The 23,338-nt window shown below is 44.0% G+C and overlaps 1 protein-coding gene across 1 annotated transcript in view; it reads right to left on the bottom strand.

The window, feature by feature from the left end:
• The window catches only part of LOC125030475 (alpha-2C adrenergic receptor-like), a 4,581-nt gene extending 449 nt beyond the window's left edge, over window positions 1-4,132 (bottom strand). Inside the window, exons 1-4 of the mRNA XM_047620514.1 lie at window positions 3,749-4,132; window positions 886-1,005; window positions 554-764; window positions 61-83 (exon numbers count right to left, since the gene is read on the bottom strand). Of these exons, the coding sequence (XP_047476470.1) occupies window positions 61-83; window positions 554-764; window positions 886-1,005; window positions 3,749-4,132 (738 nt within the window). The remainder of the gene's footprint in view (window positions 1-60; window positions 84-553; window positions 765-885; window positions 1,006-3,748) is intronic.
• Between the last annotated feature and the right edge of the window lie 19,206 nt (window positions 4,133-23,338).

Raw genomic sequence — 23,338 nt, 5'->3', positions numbered from 1 at the left:
AGTAGAAGATGGGATGGGCCTTTTTGCTTGTCTTGGGCGAGGAGGAAGAGGGGTATGTACCCTGGAAGTAGTGACTCGAGTATCTGGAATAGAGGTGGAGATTGCGGTATCTTAGAATGACGAAAGAATTTGACTGGGAGAGGTTGGAGGGAAAGAAACCTCGTCGACGTGCTTCCTGCCTAGCTTCGCGCAAAGTGAGACAAAGTTTGAATGTGAGACTTGACACTTCAGACTCAAACTTGTAGGTAGGGCAGCCCCTATAAGATACATCATGGGAGCCGCCACAATTGCCACACGCGCGTGGCTATGCAGAGCAGATTGATCGAGTAAGGAGCTGTGAGGTGGATTAAGAAGCTATTTGTAGAGGAGGCGTAACAGAAGGGCGGGGACGTGAGGAAGAGTAGTGACGAGACAGGTAATACTACGGAGAGGTGGACAATAAGGCTCAGTAATAAGGGAGGATGGGGTAAGCGATGAAGAAAGTTGTAGGGATGGAAGAAATGACGTAGTGGATATTGGGAGAGAAGATGAATGTTTCCTGGAGATTGAGTACTGGCCTCAGTGGAGGATTTAGACTGGGCTGATGTGATAGTTGGCACTGAGGAGGGTGTCGTGGTCAAAGGAGAGCCTGGGATCGGGGAACCGGGATAATTTGATAAAGGGGTAAGCCATAATACCCCTATTAATGGCACAATGTCGTCACTACTGGCCATGGTAAGCCTGGAATATGCTGGGAAGAGATATTGTCCACTCCTCAGGGTCCCCTTGAAGAGCAAGTACTAAACATCTAATCAGGGGAATACCATGCCTTTCATCCTTTCAGCACGGCTCTCACACCCTAGGAAGTGGACAGTAGAAGGGGCAGGAGAAGAGAAGGAAACGAACCGGAGAAGGGAAAGAGACCGTGAAAAATGAGTTAATTCGAGGGCTGAGACCCAAGGCAAGGGTGATTCCCAGCACTGAGTCCCAGTCTCCGTCTCCTAAGCCCCCCACAGTAAAAACAGTCTTGGGGGTTGGTGGGGGTCATTATATAATATCAATATTGTTATTACTACAACAGCAGTAACTACTAAAACTATTACTACTACTACTACTATTACTACTACTGATGATGATGATGATAGTTATAATGTTAACAATAATAATAATTATAATACTGATGACAATAATAATAAGATAAGAGCAATATTGATGATGGTGATGATAATGATAATGATGATGGTAATAATAATATTATTGATGATGAAGATGATGATAACAATAATAACAATAATGTAGTGATAACAAAAACGATAATAATACTATGCACAATAATAACAACAAAACAATGATAATAATAAAACAAAACAATTACAAAAACTATGATAATAATAATAAATAATTATGATAATAATGATAATAATAATAATAACGATAACAACAACAATAAAAACTATAATGATGCTAATAACAATAATGATAATAACAATAATAACAATAATGATAATAATAATAACATTTATGATAACAATAATGATAAAGATAATAATAATAATGATGATGATGATAATAATTATAATAATAATAATAACAACAGCAATAATATAATTAATAATGATGATGATAATGATAGAAAATATTAATCTTGTAAATAAAAGCAAATTTCCAAGAACAACAAAAAAAAATAATGATGTTGGTAAGACGAACACAGCGGTAGAAATCCTCCTTCTCTTCCTCTACTTCAAACTCCTTCCTCGTCTTTTGTTTCGCCGTCGCCTTCCACTTCCTCTCTTCGTTTATTCTCGTCTCTCTCCTTTGCCTTTTCTTCTTACGTGATTTTTTTTTTTTTTTTTTTTTGCTCACTCATGTGTCTCCTTCTCGCGCCTCTTGCTTGTTTTGTGATATTTTTTGTATAAATATAAGTGTGTACATACACATACATGTGTGCCACATAGACATGTGCGGGTTGTGTGTGTGTGTGTGATATATCTATATCTATCTATATCTATCTATCTATATATATATATGTATGTGTGTGTGTGTGTGTGTTTCAGTCTCAAACTCCATTTCCATTCTCCTTTACATCATTCATATATTATGTTTCTTTTACACGCTAGTTCATATATTTTTCTTTCTCCGTTCTTTAACTCCTTACAGAAGAGGAACATATTTTGTCTCATTCTCTCTCCCTCCCTCTTTCTTATCTTTCCTTTTATTTAAACTTATCCCCGTTCTTTCTTTTTGTTTTTTAAAGTTTCATGTTACACGAATCCACGTGTTTTAAGGGAGTTTGTATCACAGATGTAAAATTTACAGTGCCGTTTAATTTCAGACGATAGTGAGAAATTAATATTAGTAATTCAGGGAAAGCTAGACACGCTGACCCCCTTGACACACATATCTAATAAAATGTATATGTGTACATGTGTGTGTATATATATATATATATATATATATATATATATATATATATATATGTATATATATGTATATATATGTATAAATATATTGTATATATATACATATATATATACATTGTATGTGTGTATGTATGTATATATGTATGAATTTATGTATATATATACTTATGTGTGTGTATGTATATATATACACACATACACGCACACGCACGTTATCCCTGTCCTCGTTATCCCTGTTACTTTGAAGTTAGATAAGATGTTCTCATTAAGAAAAACTTTGTGAATGTGTAAAACCATTAAATTCTTTAGCACTTTAAAGTCATTTTCATAATTATCATTATCGGCACGAATATCGTCATTATCCTTATCATCACTTCCATCAAGAAAATCAGCATCATCATTGTTCCCCTGCTTCTTCCCTTCATCATCATCATCATCATCATTATCATCATCATCTTCATGTTCCCTCTCCTCCTCCTCATCATCATCATCACCATCATCATTGTCTCATCATTCCTCTTCCTCCTCCTCCTCATCATCATCGTCCTCCTCTTCCTCTTCTTCTTCCTCATCATCATCATCATCATATCATCATCATCATCATCACCATCATCATCATCATCATCATCATCATCATCATCATCATCATCATCATCATCATCATCATCATCATCATCATCACCATCATCATCACCATCATCATCATCATCATCCATATATTTTTTTGTATAATTTTCACAAGCGTACAAAACGTACTCTCCCCCTCCCCCCTCCCTCCCCCCACCCTCTCCAGAGTGTACAAAACAAAGCAGTAAAAAATAATGTACATCTATCACGGGATCTATTTCATCCGGATTATCATACTTATGATTTCCTAGAACGCGTAGGCCAGAGATTAACCCCCCCCCCCCTCCCTCCCCCTCCCAGCTCATGCAAATGATGAAACAATGGAAGGCTCTTTATTGAAATATTGCCGGAAGAAAGAGAGAAAGAAAGAAAGATGTCACATACGAATAAATAAACGATATGAATGTGACTTCAATGTAAATTAATGTTGATACTAAGAACATCTACTGAACATCAGATCATCTAAAAAATAATAATAATCGGTGTAAATAGATCTTTAAATGACATATAAACTTGAAAAAAACAATACTATTTACATCCTACAACATAATCACTCAACATAAGAGCAACATAACTAATCAACATACTAACATGACCGAACAACATCCCTGCAACATAAACAATCAACATACCTACAACATAACCGCCCAACATGTCTTCAACATACCCAAACCACAATTTCTACAACATACCTAAACCACAATCTCTACATTACCACATACCTGCAACATGGGCACGAAGTAGCACAGGAAACTCCCGAAGATCCAGTTCTGAATGAGGAGAATCGCCAACGAGACGGGCAGGAGAACCACGCTCATGACCACATTACACACGCCGATGTTCATGACGTAGGCGTAGGTGGGGTCCTTATACACACGTCCCCTCAGGATGTGTAAAATCATGGCCACGTTTCCGGACGTGCCTAGGATCACCAGCAAGCCATAAAGGACCAGAAAGAGGGGGAAAACCTCGGCTAGGGATTGGCGGAGATGGGGCTGTCGGAAATCCACCGTCTCGTTGGGGAAAGATTGGAGATTGTGGATGATTTGGCTGAGGAGTTTGTCCGGAAGGCGCTGGACTTGGGATGGGTCGAGCTGCTTCATCATGGCGATTCGATTTTGTTTCGGGGCTTTGTTTACCTTTTTAGTTCTCGTGTGTATTTGTTTTTTTGTTTTTGTTTCTTATCTCTTTCTGTCTTTCTAGATAATGTGTTTGTTTATGTTTAATTTAACCGTTTTCTTTTTTATCTTTTGTTTCTGGATTGGTTTGTTCTTTTTATATATGATATTATATCTGTTTACGTCTGTTATCCGTTTAGATCACATGTTCGAATTTGTAATTAATTCTGAAGTTTATCGCGTTCTTGTTTCACTATTGTTTTTTGTTATGCGTCATTAACTCACTCTCATATATCAACGCTCATGTTTTGTAAAAGTTTAGTTATGTTTCAGTGACACTCCTGTTCTGTTCGTCATGTAATCACAATAATAACTAGAAAACATTCTAAAATTCCTCAGTTGAATAGGGAAAACAGTCATATAATTACATAAAAATATATATAATGCTCTGTTTAAATTAATCGTTTCAGTTGTTCACGCTAAAATCTTCATAAGATTTAAAAATTTAATCATGTTTTATTGAAAAAAAATACTCCAGCGGTCTCTGACGATTTCCGTTTTCTGTTCCCAACCATTGGTCAGCTGATGGGCTCGTCTCTTGACAATCTGGAAAATAAAAAAATATTTTATTAGATACAAGTTATATATCAAAGTTGGTCGAGTTCCACAACGGATCGGTCAGATCTAATGACAAAATCGGCCAAATTCGACAATAAATTCAATCAAACGTAATTGAATAGCGATAAAGAATAACACTAAAACGTAAAAAAAAAAAAATAATAATAATAATAATAATAAAAAATAAAAAAAATAAGTATGTGCAGAAAAAAAAAAATCATTTAAGAATGTACAGAAACAATTCCATTTTTTTTCAACAGATAATAATGAAAATACTTCCGTATCGCTCACTGGATTTTTTTTCCTTTTTTTCATGGACTTCTATTAATATAATTGCAGGTCATTTACCAGCATGACTAGCGAGATTAATGAATGTTCATTAACTAATTGCCAATTGGGGAAAAATAAACAGTTATAGAGATTGATATATACCACGTGTTGTTAACAGAATAAAACAAATGAAAGAAATAGAAAGAGAGAAAAGAAAAGATATTCAGTAAAAGAGTTAAACTGTTTGTGTTTTGTATCAATTTGATTTCTTATTCTTTATTCTTATTGTTTCTTAATTCTTTGCGGAACACTTCATGATAATCTGAAAAAAAGATGTTTATATAATCTCGACGCTTTTTAAATAATAAACACTCACGTCCCTCCCAATTCTCTCCTTTCTTAATTCCTTCCTTCCTTCGTCACTCCACTTCGCCCCTTCTTCGTCACCTTCAACTATCTCTCCTCCTTTTCCTTCTCCTTCTATCCCCTCTCTGTCTCCCCTCGTCTCTTCCTTTCCTCCTCTCCTCCTTCCCATTCCCCCTCCTTTACTCCCACACCTCTTCTCCTTCTCCTCCTATCCCCCCTCTCTTCCCCTCCTCCCCTCCCCATCTCCCTTTCCCTCCTCCCCTTCCCATACCTCTCTTCCCCTCCTACCTTCCCCTCCTCCCTTCCCTCCTTCTCTCCCTCCTCCCTTCCCCTCCTCCCTCCCCTCCTTCTCCTATTGCCTTCATTCAAACACGGAGCGAACTTAAGTCTGCCAACACCTGCTCACGCCTCCCGAACTGCCTCGAAAGTAGGACTTAGGAATTAAGACTTAGGACAACACTGCAGATTGCCTGGTGATTTGGTCGCCGAGGAAAACACACACACACACACACACACACACACACACATACACACACACACATACATATATATGTATATATATATATTTTTTTGTATGAATGTGTATATATGTGTGTATATATATGTACATATATATAATATATATATATATATATATATATATATATATATATTTGTGTGTGTGTGAGTGTGTGTGTGTGTGTGTGTATGTGTGTGTGTGTGTGTGTGTGTGTGTGTGTGTTTGTTTGTGTGTGTGCATGTCCGTGTGTATGTTTATATACATATATACACATAACTCAATTACTCAATTTTAACCATCCAATCGCTATGTCGTTAACATTTATTTAAATATCCTCACCAACCCATAAACCTTTAACTTAATACACTGATAGATGCCTGGGCGGCTCGAGAATCGGGTGCCATGCTCAGTGCCATTTTCTCCTTCCTCTATTTATTCGTAAAACAATTTATGCAACTCAACCATCATGATAATTTTGATTTGCATTATTAGTTTTGACGCTAAATGTTGCTGCAGTTTTGCTATAATAATGAATATTTGGGTGGGACTTGGCAATTCTCTCGTAGTCTATACACTTATACACAGACATCTTTGAAATGTCGAATCAATATCGATATCGACATACATGCATACATACATACATTCATACATTCATACATACATACATACATACATTTACACACACACACACATACACACAGACACACACACACACACACACACACACATATATATATAGATAGATAGAGAGATAGATGGATATGGATATATGTATATATATGTATACATACACATACATACATATATTCATCTGTATGTGTGTGTATGTGTGTGTGTAAACATACATACATACACACATACGCCCACACACACTTGTGTGTATATATATGTATACATATATGTGTGTGTGTGTGTGTGTGTATGTATGTATATATATATGTATATATATCTATCTATCTCTCTCTCTCTATATATACACGTATGTCAGTGAATTACATTAAATCATACATTTTTTTGTGGCATTCCAAATTTCATTATTAATAAGGTGTTTCTGTATATGTCCGCGAGGCATTCATTCAATTTATGAATTATATTTATCTTAATTAATGATATGTAGAACGAAAAGAAATTAAGGAAAAAACATTCACATAATACAGCAATTAGACATCTTTATGGGCTAATCCGATGTGCGCGTGTGTGTGTGTGTATACATGTATGTATGTGTATACGTGTGTGTATGTGTTTGTGTATTTGTGTGTGTTTGTGTGTGTGTGTGTGTGTGTGTGTGTGTGTGTGTGTGTGTGTGCATTTGTGTGTGTCTATGCGTACCTACTCCTACTGATAGACAGATAGGTAAGTAGGTAGGTAGATAGATAGACAGATAGATATACTAACAGACATAAAATATGTGATAGATAGATAGATAGTTATAGAAGCATAAACAGATATACAGATAGGTAAGTAGATAGAGAAACATATAGGTAGGCAGATGGAGAGACATATAGACTGATAGATAGATAGATAGACAAAAAGATAAACAAACAGATAAACAAACAGAGAGATGCATGTATAAAGAGAGACAGATAAATAAATACAGAGACACATATATATACATATATATATATATATATATATGAACAATGTAGACAGACATATATATTAGTTTGCATGTCTATGAGTGATTATATATATATTTTTTTTGTTTTTATTCCACTGCAGGACATAGGCCTGACTGGATGCCCTTCCTAATCAACCGCAGTTTGGCGCGCTAACACTTGTGCCACGGCGGCGACTTCCCCTGCGACACCTGCGTTTGACTTCTCAAGGCGATATGTAATTTTCTCGGGCTCGAACTAGCAGTCAGAGCGCAGGCAGTTTTACAACCGCCGCGACGGGGAATTGAACTCGGGACCACGAGGGTCGGAGTCCAGTGCGCTAACCACTGGACCATCGCGGCAGTCATAAATATATATATATATATACACATATATATACATACATATATATATGTATATATATATGTGTATGTATATATATATGTATGTATATATATATATATATATATATATATAAATATGAATGCATGTTTGTTTTTGTCATGCATGCGGGCATTAGTATACATACATGCGCATACATGTAAATGCACGTACGCATGCATGGATATATATACACATACTTTTATATATACACAAAACCCTCTCTATATAAATGCCTTACAACAAGGCGATATAAGCTCGCCCACACAGCTCAACGCTCTCTGCTCACGCTCTCTGCATACATGAGCCTCTCCCCCCCCCCCCTCTCCACTCTGACCCCCCTCACTCCCCCCCATCTCCACTCCTACCCCCCCTTCCCCCTACTTCTGTCGTGGATGGAGGCACAGATGCAGAAGGCGGGGTAATCAGAGCGGGAAAAGGAGAAGGGGGGAAGGAGGAGGAGGAGGAGGAGAAGGAGGAGAAGGGGGGGGAGGAGGAGGAGGAGAAGGGGGGGAGGGGGAGGAGGAGGAGGAGAAGGGGGGAAGGAGGAGGAGGAGGAGGAGGAGGGGGGGAGGAGGAGGAGAAGGGGGGGAGGGGGAGGAGGAGGAGGAGAAGGGGGGAAGGAGGAGGAGGAGGAGGAGGGGGAGAGAGGAGGGGGAAGGTGGGGAGGGAGGAAAGGGGGGAGGGGGAGTGAGGAAGGAAAGGGGGGAGGATAAGGAGAAAGGGAAGGGGAGGAGGAGGGTATGTTTGAGTGGGTGGGGGGGCTGTTGTGTTTCCTCTGTTTGTTCTTCTTGCTTCCCCGCCTTTATTCGTTTTTCTTTTCTCCCTCGTTCCTTTATTTCCCTCTCTTTTCCCATTCATTGCTTTTTTCTCCCTCTTCGTTCTTCTTCTTCCCCCTTTTCCCCTTTTTTTTTTCTTCCCCTTGGCCCCCTTTCCCCCCCAAAACCCCCCCCCCGACTTCTTTCCCTTTCCCTTTCCCTCCCCATTGCAACCTTCTTCTTCTTACTCCCCCCTCCTTTCCCCCCCCCTCCCCCTCCCTCCCCCACCCCCCCCTTATCCCCCTCCCCACCTTCTCCCCCCCACCTCCCCCCCCCTCCCCGTTCCCCCTTCCCCCCCCCTCCTCTCCCCCTCTCCGCTTCCTTTCCCTTTTCCTCTTTCTCTTGCCTCTTCTTCCTCCCCCCTCTCCCTCCTTCCTTTCCTTCTCTTCTCTTCCTCTTCCTCTCCTCCTTTTATCTCTCTTCCTCTCCTTCCTCCTCTCTTTCTCCTCCCTCCTCTTTCCTCTTCCTCTTCTTCTTCCTCTTTCCTCCTCTTGTCTCTTCCTCTTCCCTCCTCTTTCACTTTCTCTTCCTCCTTTCCTTCTTTCGCTTCCTCTTCTCCCCTCTTTTTCTACTTCCTCTTCTTTCCTCCTCTTTCTTTCCCCCCCCTTTTCCTCTTTTCCTCTTTCCCTCCCTCTCCCCCTCCTCTTTTCTCCTTCCTCTGTCTTCCTCATCTTTCTCTTCCTTCTTCCTCATCCCTTTCTCTTTTCCTCCTCTTCTCATCTTTTCCTCTTCCTCTTCCTCCTCCTCTTCTTGCTTTATTCTCCCTCTTCTCCTTCCCCCTCCTCTTTTCTCTTCCTCTTCCTCTCTCTTTCTCTTCCTCTTCCCTCCTCCTCTTTCCCCTTTCCTCTTATCCTCCTCATCCTTTTCTTCTTCCTCTTTCCCTCCCTTCTCTTCCCTCTTCCCTTCTCCTCCTTTCTTCCTCTTCCTCCTCCCTCTTTCTTCTTTCCTCTTCCCCTCCTCTATTCCTTTCTCCTCCTCCTCTTTCTCTTCCTCTTCCTTCTCCCTCTTCCCTTTCCTCTTTCCGCCTCCTCTTCCTCTTTCCTACTTCCTCCCCGCCTCTTCTTTCCCCTTTCCCTCCTCTTCCTCTTTGTTCTCTTTCCTCTTCCCCTTCTCTCCCCTTTTCCTCTCCTCTCTTTCCTCTCTTCTCTTCCTCTTTCCCTCCTCTTTCTCTTCCTCTTCCTCCTTTCCTCTTCTCTTCCTCTTCCCCTCCTCTTCTTCTTCTCTCCTCTTCACTCCTCCTCTTTTTTTCTTTCCTCTTCCTTTCCTCCTCTTTCCTCTTTTCCTCCTCTTCCTCCTTCCTTTCCTCTTTTCCTCCTTTCCTTCCTCCTCTTTCTCTTCTTCCTCTTCCCTCCTCCTCCTTTACTTCTTCCTCTTCCCTCTCCTCTTTTCTCTTTCCTCTTCCTCCTCCTCGTTTCTCCTCCCTCTTCCTCTTCCTCCTCCGTCCTGTCCCTCTTCCTCCTCTCCCCTGTTCTCTCTCCCTCTTCCCTTCTCCTCTCCCCTCTTCTTTCCCTTCCTCTTTCCCTCTTCCTCCTTCTTCCGCCTTTTCTCTTCCTCCCTCCTCCTTTCTCTTCTTCCTCTTCCTCCCCCTTTCTTTCTCTCCCCTCTTCCCTCCTCCTCTTTCTCTTCTCCTCTTCCTCCTCCTCTTTCTCTTCCTCCTTCCTCTCCTTCTTTCTCCTCTTCCCCCTCCTCTGTCCTTCCCTCTCCTCTTCCTCACCCTTTTTCCTATTTCCCCCCCTCCATTTTCTTCTTCCCTTTCCCTCTTTCCTCCCCTCTCTTCTCTTCCTCTCCTTCCTCCCCTTTTTTTCCCCCCCTTTTCCCTCCTCCTTCTCTTTTCTCCCTTCTTCCCCCTTTCCTTTTTTCTCTTCTCTTCCCTCTTCCTATCCGTCTTTCCCTTCCCCCTCTTGCTCCCCTCATTTCGTTTCCTCTTTCCCTCTTCCTCTATTCCTTTCCTCCTCCTCTTTCTCTTCCCCTTCCTCCTCCTCTTTCCCTTTCCCCTTCCCCCCGCCCCTCCCCCTCCTCCTTCTTCCCTTTTATCTTCCTCTTCCCTTTCCTCTCTTTCTCTTCCTTTCCTTCCCTTTCTATTTCTTCCCCCTTTCCCTCCTCCTCCTTTCCTCCTCCTCCCCCTTTTTTTTCTCTCCCTTCCTCCTTCCTCCCTTTTCTCTTCCCCTCCTCTCTCTCTTCCCTGTTTCCTCCCCTTTCTTCTCTTTTCTTTCTTCCTCCCTTCCCTTTTTTTATTTTCCTCTTCCTGCACCTTTTCCTCCTCCTTCTTTTTCCTCTTCCTATCTTCCCTTCTCCCTTTCTCTTCCTAAAACCCCAAAAACTCTCCTTTTATCCTTTCTTCCCTTCTCCCCCCTCCTCTCGTTTCTCCCGTTTCCTTCCTCCTCCTCCTCCTTCTTCTTCGTCCTCCTTCTCCCTCCTTCCTCCCTCCTCTCCTTTCTCTCCTTTCAATTTTTCCCTCCTTCCTCTCTTTTTCCTTCCTCCTCCCCTTTCATTTCCTGCTTCCTCACCTCCTTCCCTTCTCTCTTCCGCTTTCTCTTCCTCCTCCTCTTTCCCCCTTTCTTTCCCCTCTTCTTTCCTCTTCCTCCCCCTTTCATCTTCTTGCTCCTCTTTCCTCCTCCTTCTCCTCTTCCCTTTCCTGCCCCTCCTCCTCCTTCTCAATTCCTCTTCCTCCCCCTCCTTCTCTCTCTCCTAACCTCTTTTCCTCCTCCTTCTTTTTCCTTTCTTCCCATTCCTCTCCCTTTTCCTTTACTTTCTCTTCCTCTTCTCCCTTTCCTCTTCCTCCTCCTCTTTCTCTTTCCTCCCTTTTCCCCTTTTCCTCTTTTTTCTCTTTACCCCCCTTTTCCTACTTCCTCTTTCTCTCTCCTCTTCCTCTTTTCTCTTTCCTTTCCTCCTCCTATGCTTTTGCATAAGTTTTTCCTCTTCCCCTCGCTTGCTTTCTCTTCTCGCCTCTTCCTCCTGCCGCTCTTTCGCCCACTACGTCCCTCTTTCACGCCTTTAGCTACTTCCTCTTCCTCCTCCTCTTCTGGCTTCCTCTTGGCCTCCAGTCCTCTTTTACTCTTCCTCTTTCTCTCTTTCCCTCTGTTCCTCTGTCTCTTCCTCTTCCCTGCGCTCCTCTTTCATACTTCCTCGGCATCCTCCTCTTTCGACTTCCTCTTCCCCTCACTTCCTCTTTCGTCTTCCTCCACTTCCTGCTTCCTCTTCCGGCCAACTTGTTTTTTCTCGTCCGTCTTCCATCCCTCCTCTTCCCTGTCTGGTTCTGTCCCATCTTCCCTCCTGTGCCCTCTTCTCTCTTCCCTCTTTCCGCCTGCCACTTCCTTGCCTACATCGTCCTCTTCCTCTATCTTCTCTCTTCATCCGCTTCCCTGCCTCCTACTACCTTTTTCTCATCTTCCACCGCTCTTCCTCCTCCTCTTACCTCGTCCTCTTCCTCCCATCTTTTTGGCTCTTTCCCTCTTCCGTCCTCCGTCTTTCTCTTCCGTCTTCGTCCTTCCAGTTGTTCGTTCTCTTCCCTCTTCCTTCCTTCCTGCTTTCTCTTCCTGTCTTTCCTGCTTTTACTGCTTCGCTCTTCGCTTCGGCTCGCCTTTTCTCTCGGTGTCCTGAGCTTCCTCTTTCCTCTCCACTCTTCCTCTCTTTCGCTTCCTCTTCCTCCTTTCCTCCTTTCTCTTTCCTCTTCCTCTTCCTCCTTTTTTCTCTTCCCCTCTTCCCTCCTCCCTCTTTGTTCTCTTACCTCTTCGCTCGGAGCGCTTCATTCCTCTTCTCCTCCTTGCGCTCCTCCTCATTCCTCTTCCTACTTCCTCACTTTACGCTTTCCTCTTCCTTCCTCCTAGCTACTCTTCCCACTGCCTCTTCCGTCCCTCCTCCGTTCTCTTATCCTCTTCCATCCTCCTTACACCTTATCCTCTCTCCCCTTCCTCCTCCTTCATTTCTCTTCCTTCTTCCTGGCCTCCTACATTCTACTTCCCTCCTTCCTGTCTTGCCTGCTTTCTAGGCTCCTCCTCCTTACCCTGTGCAGCTTCCTCTTCCTACTTTCGTCTTCCTCTTCCATCTTGCTCTTCCTCCTCCTAACTTTTACTCTTCCTCTGCCTCTTGCCTCATTTCTTCTTCCGCCTCCTCCTCTATATCTCTTCCTCTTACTCTTTCTCGTCTTCCTCTTCCCATCCTCCTCATATCTCTCCCTGCTTCCTTCTTTCGCTTGCCGTCTTGCCGCCTCTCCTGTCCTCTTGGCTGTGCCTCTTTCCCCTCTACCACGCGCCTCCCCTATCCCCCTCCCCACCCCGCTCCACATTTAATTAGAAAATAACTCACTCCTCCACCGCTCCCCCAATGTCAACCAAACTCCCTCCCCAATAATACAACAACCAGTCTCCCAACGGCCCCGAACCAGATGCACCTCAGTGGCCGCCAAAGACCGCTACAAATATAGATGACAGAGAGTAGTTTGTACTGTGTTAGAGTCGCGCGTCCGGCTGTTATATATGTGATGATATAGAAGATTTAGTTGTAGATATAAGAATATGATAGAGGTAAGTATATGACCACCCCACACAGCACAATGTGCCACTGAAAATCAAGCCCTAAACATCAACCACCAAAACAAGTCAACAATCAAGTCGAAGTTGTCCCCCCCCCAAAAAACAAAACCCCCCCCTATTACAAGGCCGTTAACATGGACAACTTTCCCCGACACAAGCAGGCTGCCATAGCGATATCGCGCAGTAGTCTGCGGAGAATGAGGGCTGGCTAATAGTAAAATAAAATACGAAAAAAAAAAAAAAAAAAAAAAAAGTTTCATCTCTTGAGCACCTCCGTCCATAAAAAAAGATGAGAAACTGGGCCACGAATTATTTTGCACGATTTAGTATATGGTAAACTTCATCGAACAACCGTCGCGTATGAGATACATTATAATGTTGACATCTGTACTTAACCGATAAGAAATAAAGGAATCTAGTCTTATACTTGTAATTTGAGGTAGTGTTAAATAGTGTTGATTTCCAACTTTAACATGTGTTATTCACTTAATTAACTAACTATGGTCGTGATATTTTAATTTCATGTTAAATTTGACATGACCAGATTGAAGAATTGGATATTAAAAAATACGAGGCACTGATTACAAGAATAGAGTAGAGAGTGAGAAGGGAGCACATGGGAGAAGGAGAGATGGAGAGGTAGAAGTATGGTGAGAGGTGAGAAGTGGATGAGGGATAAAGTGAATAGGTGAGAGTGAGAGTAGGGAGAGAGGGAGAAGGAGACAGGTGAGTGATAGTGAGATTGGCGTCGGAAAGTAAGGGGGAAAAAAAGGATGAGAAAGTAGGCCGAACTAGTGAGAAAGAGGGATATTGCGGGAGGGAGAGGAAGAGATAGCAAGATGGAGAATAGGACTGTAGGTGAGAGAGAGGAGAGAATGATAGGAGAGAGAAAAGAGAGAAAAGAGATTTACAGAGAAAGTAAGAAAGAGAGAGAGATAGAGAAACAAACACACAGACAGACAAACAAACAAAGAGCCAGACAGAGGGAAAGCAAAATTTGATGGCATAAGAAAATTAAGCTTAACTAAAATTCTTACACTACCACTCTATCAGCGAAACCGAATAATCCCGAACAGAGGGAATTGTCGGAAAACTTTATATTACCCGCCACATTGAGTCACGGCCGACACGTGACCTTCACACACTTGCATACACGTCAAACCACAGCAAAAATACAACCGTCCATACACAGTAACTGAACTACACTGAAAAAATACCAAATAATGTAATTGCGCACAAAGAAAAATAAACCCACAAATGCGGATTAATGTAAAAAAAAAAATACGATCACATATGGAATCGACGGAAATTACACAAACTATTACGCGAAAAAATACAAACGTACGAAATTACGCGAAAAATACACACATATGTTCGCGGAAAATACACACATGTATCACGGGAAAAATATACAAACACGTATTACACAAAAAATACACATGCATAATACGCGAAAAATTCACATACGCTTGCGCGAAAAAATATACGCATATATTCGCGAAAAAGACGCACATACGCAAAAATAAAGGCTACACCAAATCCTCTAAGCTACCTTATATAGGCCAAGCTCTTTCTATCCAATCAATTTCAGGCTAGAACCTAGGGCAAGCGGCTGGTAGAAAATCATTGCGGTCTACCACAAGCTACTTAAAGACTATCTAATGCTACGATGCCCTAAGCTTAGGGCTATAAAACTCCATGCTTAAATCAACATGAGCGCTACCTCATTTTTAACCCTCCACAGGCTAACCTAACGCAACAAAACGGGTGCTACCCTAAAGGAACTAAACCTAAGGCTACATCAGAATAAGGCACCCAAAACCAAACTATAAAAACCTAGACGCTAAACAGGGTCTACCTAAAGTACTTACCAAACGCTACACAGAGGCTACCTAAAGACTACCTAAGGCTACAACAGATGGCGAACCCAAGGACTGAACAAAACGCTGCACAAACAGAGGCGACCTACAACTATAACACTACATAAGAACAAGAGCTACCTAGGGACTACCTAACGCTACACGGGGGCTACCTAGGGAACTAAACCTAAATCGCAACAACGGCGGCTATAAATAAAAACCCAAGGCCAACCTAGCTCAAACCGATGCTACCCAAGGACTGAAAAACCCTAACGCTACTTATACCAACCAAAAAGGAACTATCCCCCCCCCCAAATAAAAAACAAGCAGTCTGTGAACGACAAAATGCAAACGTCACTATACTTCTAATCCACATGCTTCCATCTACTCCCGCCCCAACTCCACAAATGTAGAGGAAAATGAAAAATAACACAAAAAACACAACAACACATAGACAAGGAGCATACCCAATGCTATAACCGGAGGCCTACAAAGACCAAGAATTTATTATTTTCCTCTTCCATCAAAACGAGTAGCCATATCAATGCCGCAATTTCTAGTCACAAGCAATAACATTATTGCATGTAAGTTCGTGGTTGTGTGTACCAATTAATGTGTAATTTAATGTTTGCGCCCCGCTTGCTCCTAAAGCGTGGTTGGCATATGCATGAGGCAAGGGAGGAAAGGATCAGGGAGGGGAGAGAAGAAAGTGTGGGAGAGAAGGAGAGAATTAGAATAGAGAAGAAGAGAGCAGGGGAGAAGATGGGGGGGGGCAATAAAGTGTAGGAGAGAGAGAGAGAGAGAGAGGGGGAGAGATAAAGGAAGAAAAAGAGAGAGAGAGAGAAAAGAGGGGGGAGGAGGGACATGAAAAGTGTAGGAGAGAGAGAGAGAGAGAGAGAGAGAGATGAAAGAGAAAGAGAGAGAGAGGAGAGTAGAGAGAAAGAGAGAGAGAAAGAGAAATAGAGAAGAAAGAAAAGAGAGTGTAGGAGTAGAATAAAGGAGAGAGAGAGAGATGAGAGAGAGGGGAGAAGAGAGAGAGAAGAGAGAGAGAAAGAGAGAGCGACGAGAGAGTTTTTTTTAACTCTAAAAGATTAAGTGCTAAAAAAATTGCGGGAGAGGGAAGGGGTGAATGGAGAAGGGAGGGGAGGAAGGCGAGGAAGGAAGAGGAAGAAGCAGAATAAAGGGGAGAATAAGCGAAGGAGGAAATAATGGTACAAAAGAGAAGGGGGAAGTAGAGAGGAGAGAGAAAGGATAGCAAAGAGAGATTGTCTACGGTTTAAGAAAAGATAAATAAAGGAGAATAGGCGTAGGGTGAAGGAGGGGGGGAGAGATAGGCTGGTTTGCCGTTCTTCATATCATAGAATCCGCCTTCCCGCTTTCCTCCTTTCCCCATCCTCATTGCGTCATCAGGTAGTCCTCTCCCCCATCCTCCTCCTCACATTCCCCCCTTCCCCAACTCCTCCCAATCCCCCGTCTCTCCTCTCCTCCAACCCGCGCTCTTCCCCCCTCCCTCCTCCTCCCCTTCATATAAGAATGCGACTTCTTCCACACTTGGATATTGGGTGCTCGCTGAGTCTCACCCTCCCATATCCAACATTCCTGAATGATTGCCCGAACTAACCCCTTCCCTCTCCCCGCCAATCCTTCTCATTTTTTCTTTTTGTTTTTTTTTTTTTCTTCACAGCACACCAGGGTTCATCCAACCATACCAAATATTTGTCCACCCCTCCGCTCGCTGCTCTTCTCTCTTGCTCTATCGCGTGCTCTCGACTGCTCTTCTGCTCTCTCTCTCTACCCTCCCTACTCTTTTTGTTTGTGTTACTCTCGTCGTGTTCCCTTTTCTCTGCTCCCGGCCCTGCCGCACTCTCAAGCTCTCTCACGTCCCTCACTCACTACCCTACTCTGTGCTCTCTCCGTCTCTCTCTCTTCTCTCTGCTCTCGCTCCTCTTATTGCTTCTCGCTCCCTCGCTCTCTGCTCTCTCGCTTCGCTCCCGGCGCTCCCTCTTCGTCTCTCTCTCTCTCGCTCTCTACTCTTCTGCCGTGCTCTCGTCTCTCGCTCGTTTCTCGCGGTCTCGTCTCTCTACTCGGTGTGGCATCGTCGCCCTCCCTCCCTCTCTTTTTTTTTTTGTTTTCTCTTTTCTTTCCGCTTTGCCTCTCAACTCTCTAGCCCTTCGTCTCACTGCCCTCACTGTCGCCCACTCCCTCTCGTCTCTCTCTCTTTGGTTTTTTCTCTCTCTCACTGCTCTATCCCTCTCGCTCTCCCTCCCTCGTTTTTTTGTCTTATTGTTTGTTTCGATCTCTCACTTATATCTGGTTGCCCTTTTTCTCTCCTCACCCCTCTCACTCCCTCCCTCACTACCTCTCTCTCTCTCTCTTTTTTTGTTTCTCTCTCACTCTGCACTCTCTCATCCGCTCACTCTCGTCTCACTTCTCTCGGTCTGCTCGACTTCAGCTCACTCACTTCGCTCTCTCGTCGTCTCTCTTCTCGCGAGCGTGTCTCGCTCTCGCTTCTCTTCTCTCTCCTCTCTCTGCACTACTACTCTCTTGCTCTCCTCTCTCTCCGCCTCTCTCCTCTATTTCTCGGCGACCCGACACCCATCCCTCCTCCGCCAGACACCCAATCACCAACCTCCCCGAAACACCACTATAGAAACCACACAAACCAACAAAGACCAACATAAAAGCAAAACACACCAGGAACCATACACCACCTAGCTGCTCACACTGAAACCGACCCCTCCAATCACCACACCCCACGCACCAACGAGCACCACCCCAACCACCTACCTCTATACTGCAACTCCACACCATCACTAACCACCCCCTTGCACAAACCATAGCCACCTAGCACCCCAGCCACCCTAGCCCCCCACGACTGCTTCACCGAATCACCACTAAACACCCACAACAATCGCACATCACTCACTCTGTCAAAATCAGGCCGCACACGCCCCAATCGCCTCATCCCGCTCCCCAGAAGACACCTACATGCTCAGGAACAACAAACAAGGCACAATCTTCCACCTCCACAACCTCACCTTACCACCACCCCACCACCCCCCTCTCCAAACTACCAGGCTTAACGCATACCATCACAAGCATAACCAGCAGACGTTCACCCCTCCACCACGTAAAACCCAAAATAATGGAAACGACTAGTGTTACAATGCAAACAAAACAACAGTACAAACAAAAACATACCCATCATCAACCAATATCCAATCACTTATTCAACACATCCCAAGCCAAAAACCCAAACCGAATTCTCATCACCTTCCCTCAGCAACATATCTGTTCAAGACAACACGCAACCACAGACACATAATACACGGACACAAGCAACACATCGACATAAATACCGCACACAACGCGACACACAACACATACACCACACACACACATGTCGACAAGAGACCCACAGTAAACCAGCACACGCGCACCAACACACACACACAACGACACAAACACACAATGAACACACGCACACACTAACACTACGTCACACACACACACACCCAACACAAGGCTAAAAACACACCATAACAGTCACAGCTATCCGCACACGATATTGGCAAATAATAGAAAAGAATCAATCGCACACACGCACACACAGATGGGAACACAAACATCCACACGCACACACAATGCACAAGCACACATGCATACAAAAGGAAACAATTAAAAATAAAAACCCCACACACACACACACATCCACACACCACTCCACGCACACACAGACACCACGACACACACGCAACACACACACACACACACACACACACACACAAACATACAACTTGCCACGACACAGGGCAACGCACGACACCCACACAAAACACACACCCCAAACTCAACGAAGTCCCACACACCTTACACACACAAGCAATCACACACACACACACACACACTGTCAACACGAGAGAATTTACGAGAAGCACGCTCTCACGAATACACACACCCCACGAACACACTCACACAAACCAGAGTCACACGCACGGTGTACACACACACAACACAGACAAGCACTGCAAAAAATCCTAACTGAATAACAAGTCACAAACGCACACACACACGTACACGACCACACAAGACACACACACACCACACCACTCACACTCACCACGCAACACACACAAGACACGGACACAGCACAAAACAACACACCAAACCACACCCGCTACAAGTTGAGATACGCACACCGGACCCACACAAAAACACACACCTAGAAGCACGCACACACAAGCACAACACAATCAACTATACACAAGAAACAATATAATAAATAAAACACACACACACAACACACCCACACAGGAAGAAACAAACACACACAAAACGACTACGCAATACACACACACAACAACAACACACACCACCACACACACACATGGAAGAACACACAGGTCTGCTACACCCAAGCACACAGCAATCCAACAAAGAATCACAAACCAAACAGACACACGCATGAAATCCCCCCCCCCCCCACACCGCACCCACAAACACCCCGCACCCTCACCTCCCCCCCCAAGATACACACAACACACACCCCCCCATTAAACATGTGACACACACGACACTCCCTCAGCCGCACCCGCACACTCCCACGACAGCAACCGGAACTACACACACACACAACAAACATACAGAATGCACTACTCGCACACCACAAGCATACACAGCACTAGAACAGTAATAATAGCAAAAGAGTTAGCTACGGCAAACAGCACGAAACACACACGCGCAACACTACAAAGCAACATACTAGTAGGATTCAAAACAAATAAAACAATAACACGACATAACCCCACCCACCCCCACACACAACACGACCACACACCCACAACACGCACAACATCACCCGCACAGTCGGCACACACCGCACACCCCACACATACACCCCGACGCACACTGCACACACACACACACAGCACACACGACACACAACACTACACACACAACACCACACACACACACAGCACACACAGCAAAAACACCCGACCGTATCACACACAGCACACAAACACACACACACACAACACACGACACTCACACACACACACACACACGACACCACAACACACCCACACGCACAACGAAAGCACACCGACACGAGTAAAAAATAGCTTAAGCTAGCACTGCCCACACACCCAAACACCCCAGTCCACACGCGCACCACACACCAACCCCCATCGACACGCAAGACACACACCACTACATTCACACGCACAACAATCCAGACAACAGATAACACACCACCCACACACACCCCCCCCCCAACCCACACAGCACTCACGACACACACGACTGTCACGCACCACCCCCAAGACACAAGACACCCACAATCACGCCACATCACTCACACGCAAAACACACACGAACAAACTCCAGAAAATTTTGTTAGTCCAAAACCACCCCCGACCACATAACCCACGCTAAATCACCCGTTGTCGGCAGATGAGATCAAATATTATATAACTACCCACAAACACTCACACACACAAATACAAGTATATGCACGAAATAAAAAGATTACTAAGCCTAATACAGATATCAATTTGGATTGAGCCTGATATGATGACCTATATAAAGAATAAAAAAATTACAAAATAATAAATAAAAATACAACAAAACCCTAATACCAGCTCCCCGCTGCCCTCTGCCACCCCCCATCTACATCCCGCATATCATCCCCACCCCAAAAATGATAAAAGGCAGTACGCAGCCCCGTAGTACGAACCATCTGTATGTGAATCCAAATAAAAAACCCCTAAATAAAAAAACATTAATGCACATTTAAAATAAAAATTTGAAAAAAATAAAAATTATATAACCCCTACAGATCTACCATAAACAGTTAATTAATGAATATATATGAATACACAACCGGCGTCGGGGTAGCACTCATCAAATAATTTACCAAGCAGAACCTGCACACCCAACAACCCCACGCCCCCCAAACCACGAAAACACCCCCGTCCAACCAATAGTGTACCACCCCCCCCCAACCCACCCGCCCCCCCCCCACTGTGCCACACAAAAAACCACCCCCAACGCCAACCATACCTAATTCCCCACATACTATACCCCAAATACCATGTCCATCAATCCCGGTTCCTACCACATTGCACATGTTAGCGTGCCCATGTAACACCCCTGAAAAGAGTCAATACTATGTCATGACCAACATATTCCACTTCTAATCTAATAACGACTCCTGAATCCGTACCATTCTGCAAGACTGATAGAGTAGAAAAATAAAAATCCTTGAGAAAAGCACAGAAGGAACAGGGAACTGTCTCTGTGTTACATATTCTTTTTCCCTGTCTACTGTCTGTGTGTCTGTCTGTGGCCCTGTGTTTATCTGGCCCCCTGCTTTCTGTCTGTTGTCTCTGTCTCCCTTGACTCTGTATGTTGATACTCCCCTGCCTAACGTGGTCTAATCTCTGTCCTATTCTCTTCTCTTGTCTCTCTTCCCTCCATCACCCTCACTTCCCTCCCTCGTCGTCCTCTTCTGCAATTCACCACCTTCTTTTCCTCCCTACCATTTTCTTTCTTCTTTTTTTTCTTGTTCCTTATCCCCGCATTACAACTACCCTCGATGCTGGTTGTTTGACCTAGTTAAGGTTATCGTGAAAAGTTTAGAGAAAGATTATAAACAGACAATTGCCGTTTATGTATAAATAAGACCGTTATTTATCAATACTTTGTTAAAAATTAATATGTATTAATAACCATATCATAAAGTATAATTTAATAATAATAATAATATTTAAATTAAAAACAAATTATCATTAATATGATACAGGTGAATAAGAGAGAGAGAGAGAGGGAGAAGAGAGAGAGAGAGGAGAGAGATAGAGTATAGAGAGAGAGGGATAAGAGATGAAGTAGAGAAGAGATAGAGAGAGAGAGTATAGAAGGAGAGAGAGAGAGAGAGTAGAGAGGGAGAGAGAGATGAGGAGACAGAGATCAGGAGAGAGAAAAGAAAGATAAGAAAAGAAAAAGAGAAAGAGAGAAAGAGAGAGAAGAGAGAGATCCTCTCGCCCTGCAGCCGTCGCCCACACGCTGCCCTCCGATCCCCGCCACACCACCCCCCCCCCCCCCCCAACCCCTCCCTTCCCGCCCCCTCCACCCCTACTTGGGAGATCCGACCCTCCTAATTAACACCCCGCCCCAACCTAAACACCCCAAAGCCCATCATACCTCCCTACCCAGTTGGGCCCTCATCAAACATGAATAGATGAAAACTAAAATTTAACAAAAAGTGCACAGACGCCACCTGTGCGCCAATAACAAATAAATTGTAAAAAACAAATGCCCAAACCAACTCCAAAACCCGAATCATAACAAACAAGTTGCCTAGTAAACACCTACTGCAAAAACAAGGCACGCTAAACAAAACAAAACCAAACATTAGATGTACCCTAGATCCACACACCACCACCACACACCAATACTCAATACACAAAAGCAACACTACACAAACTCCACACACACCTCACATGTCAATCCCATCTCCATGGTATACACGACATTAACACCACAATAAGATTGAAAAAAAAAATTTATAACATATACAGAACAACCTGATAAAGACTTGCAAACAACAGATCATCTACAGAAAATAAACTATGAGTCAGTCATTCCCAGTCAACACACAAACCTGAGCACACCACCACCCATCATCAGGCTACACCCCACCACCATAATCACGACCATAACCTCAACGCACTAACCCCCTCACCGCATCACCATCCTCACACCAGCGCATCCCCACCATCCATCAACCACCACCAGCCACTACGCAATCCCACTACCTACCGCCAATCAGCTTCTACCAGCATCATCCCACCACAACCACCACAAACCAGGTGGAGGGTGTGGGGGTTTGTAGCCACCACCACCCCACCAGCCCCAATCACCACCACCACCATACATCATCATCCACCATCACACCATCACCGATCATCCCTCACCATCACCCGCACATCACCACCAACACAACCCTCCACCGATCATCAACCACCAACCACCAAGCCACCACCACCACCACCCTCCACCATCACCCCCTGCTTCACCACCAACCAGCCAACATCAACATCACCCCGCCCCCACCATCACCCCCACCAACACACCTCCAACCCCACTACTACTACTACTAAACCAGTACCATCCCCCCATCACCTTCCATCACCCCCCCACTCCCACCACACCACCACCACCACGCACTCATCAGTCCACCATCAACCATGCACC

This window comes from Penaeus chinensis, chromosome 11 (genome assembly GCF_019202785.1).
Source record: "Penaeus chinensis breed Huanghai No. 1 chromosome 11, ASM1920278v2, whole genome shotgun sequence".
Classification (NCBI taxonomy): domain Eukaryota; kingdom Metazoa; phylum Arthropoda; class Malacostraca; order Decapoda; family Penaeidae; genus Penaeus; species Penaeus chinensis.
Note: the sequence above shows the minus strand (reverse complement) of the source record. Positions and strands in the feature narration are given on the sequence as shown.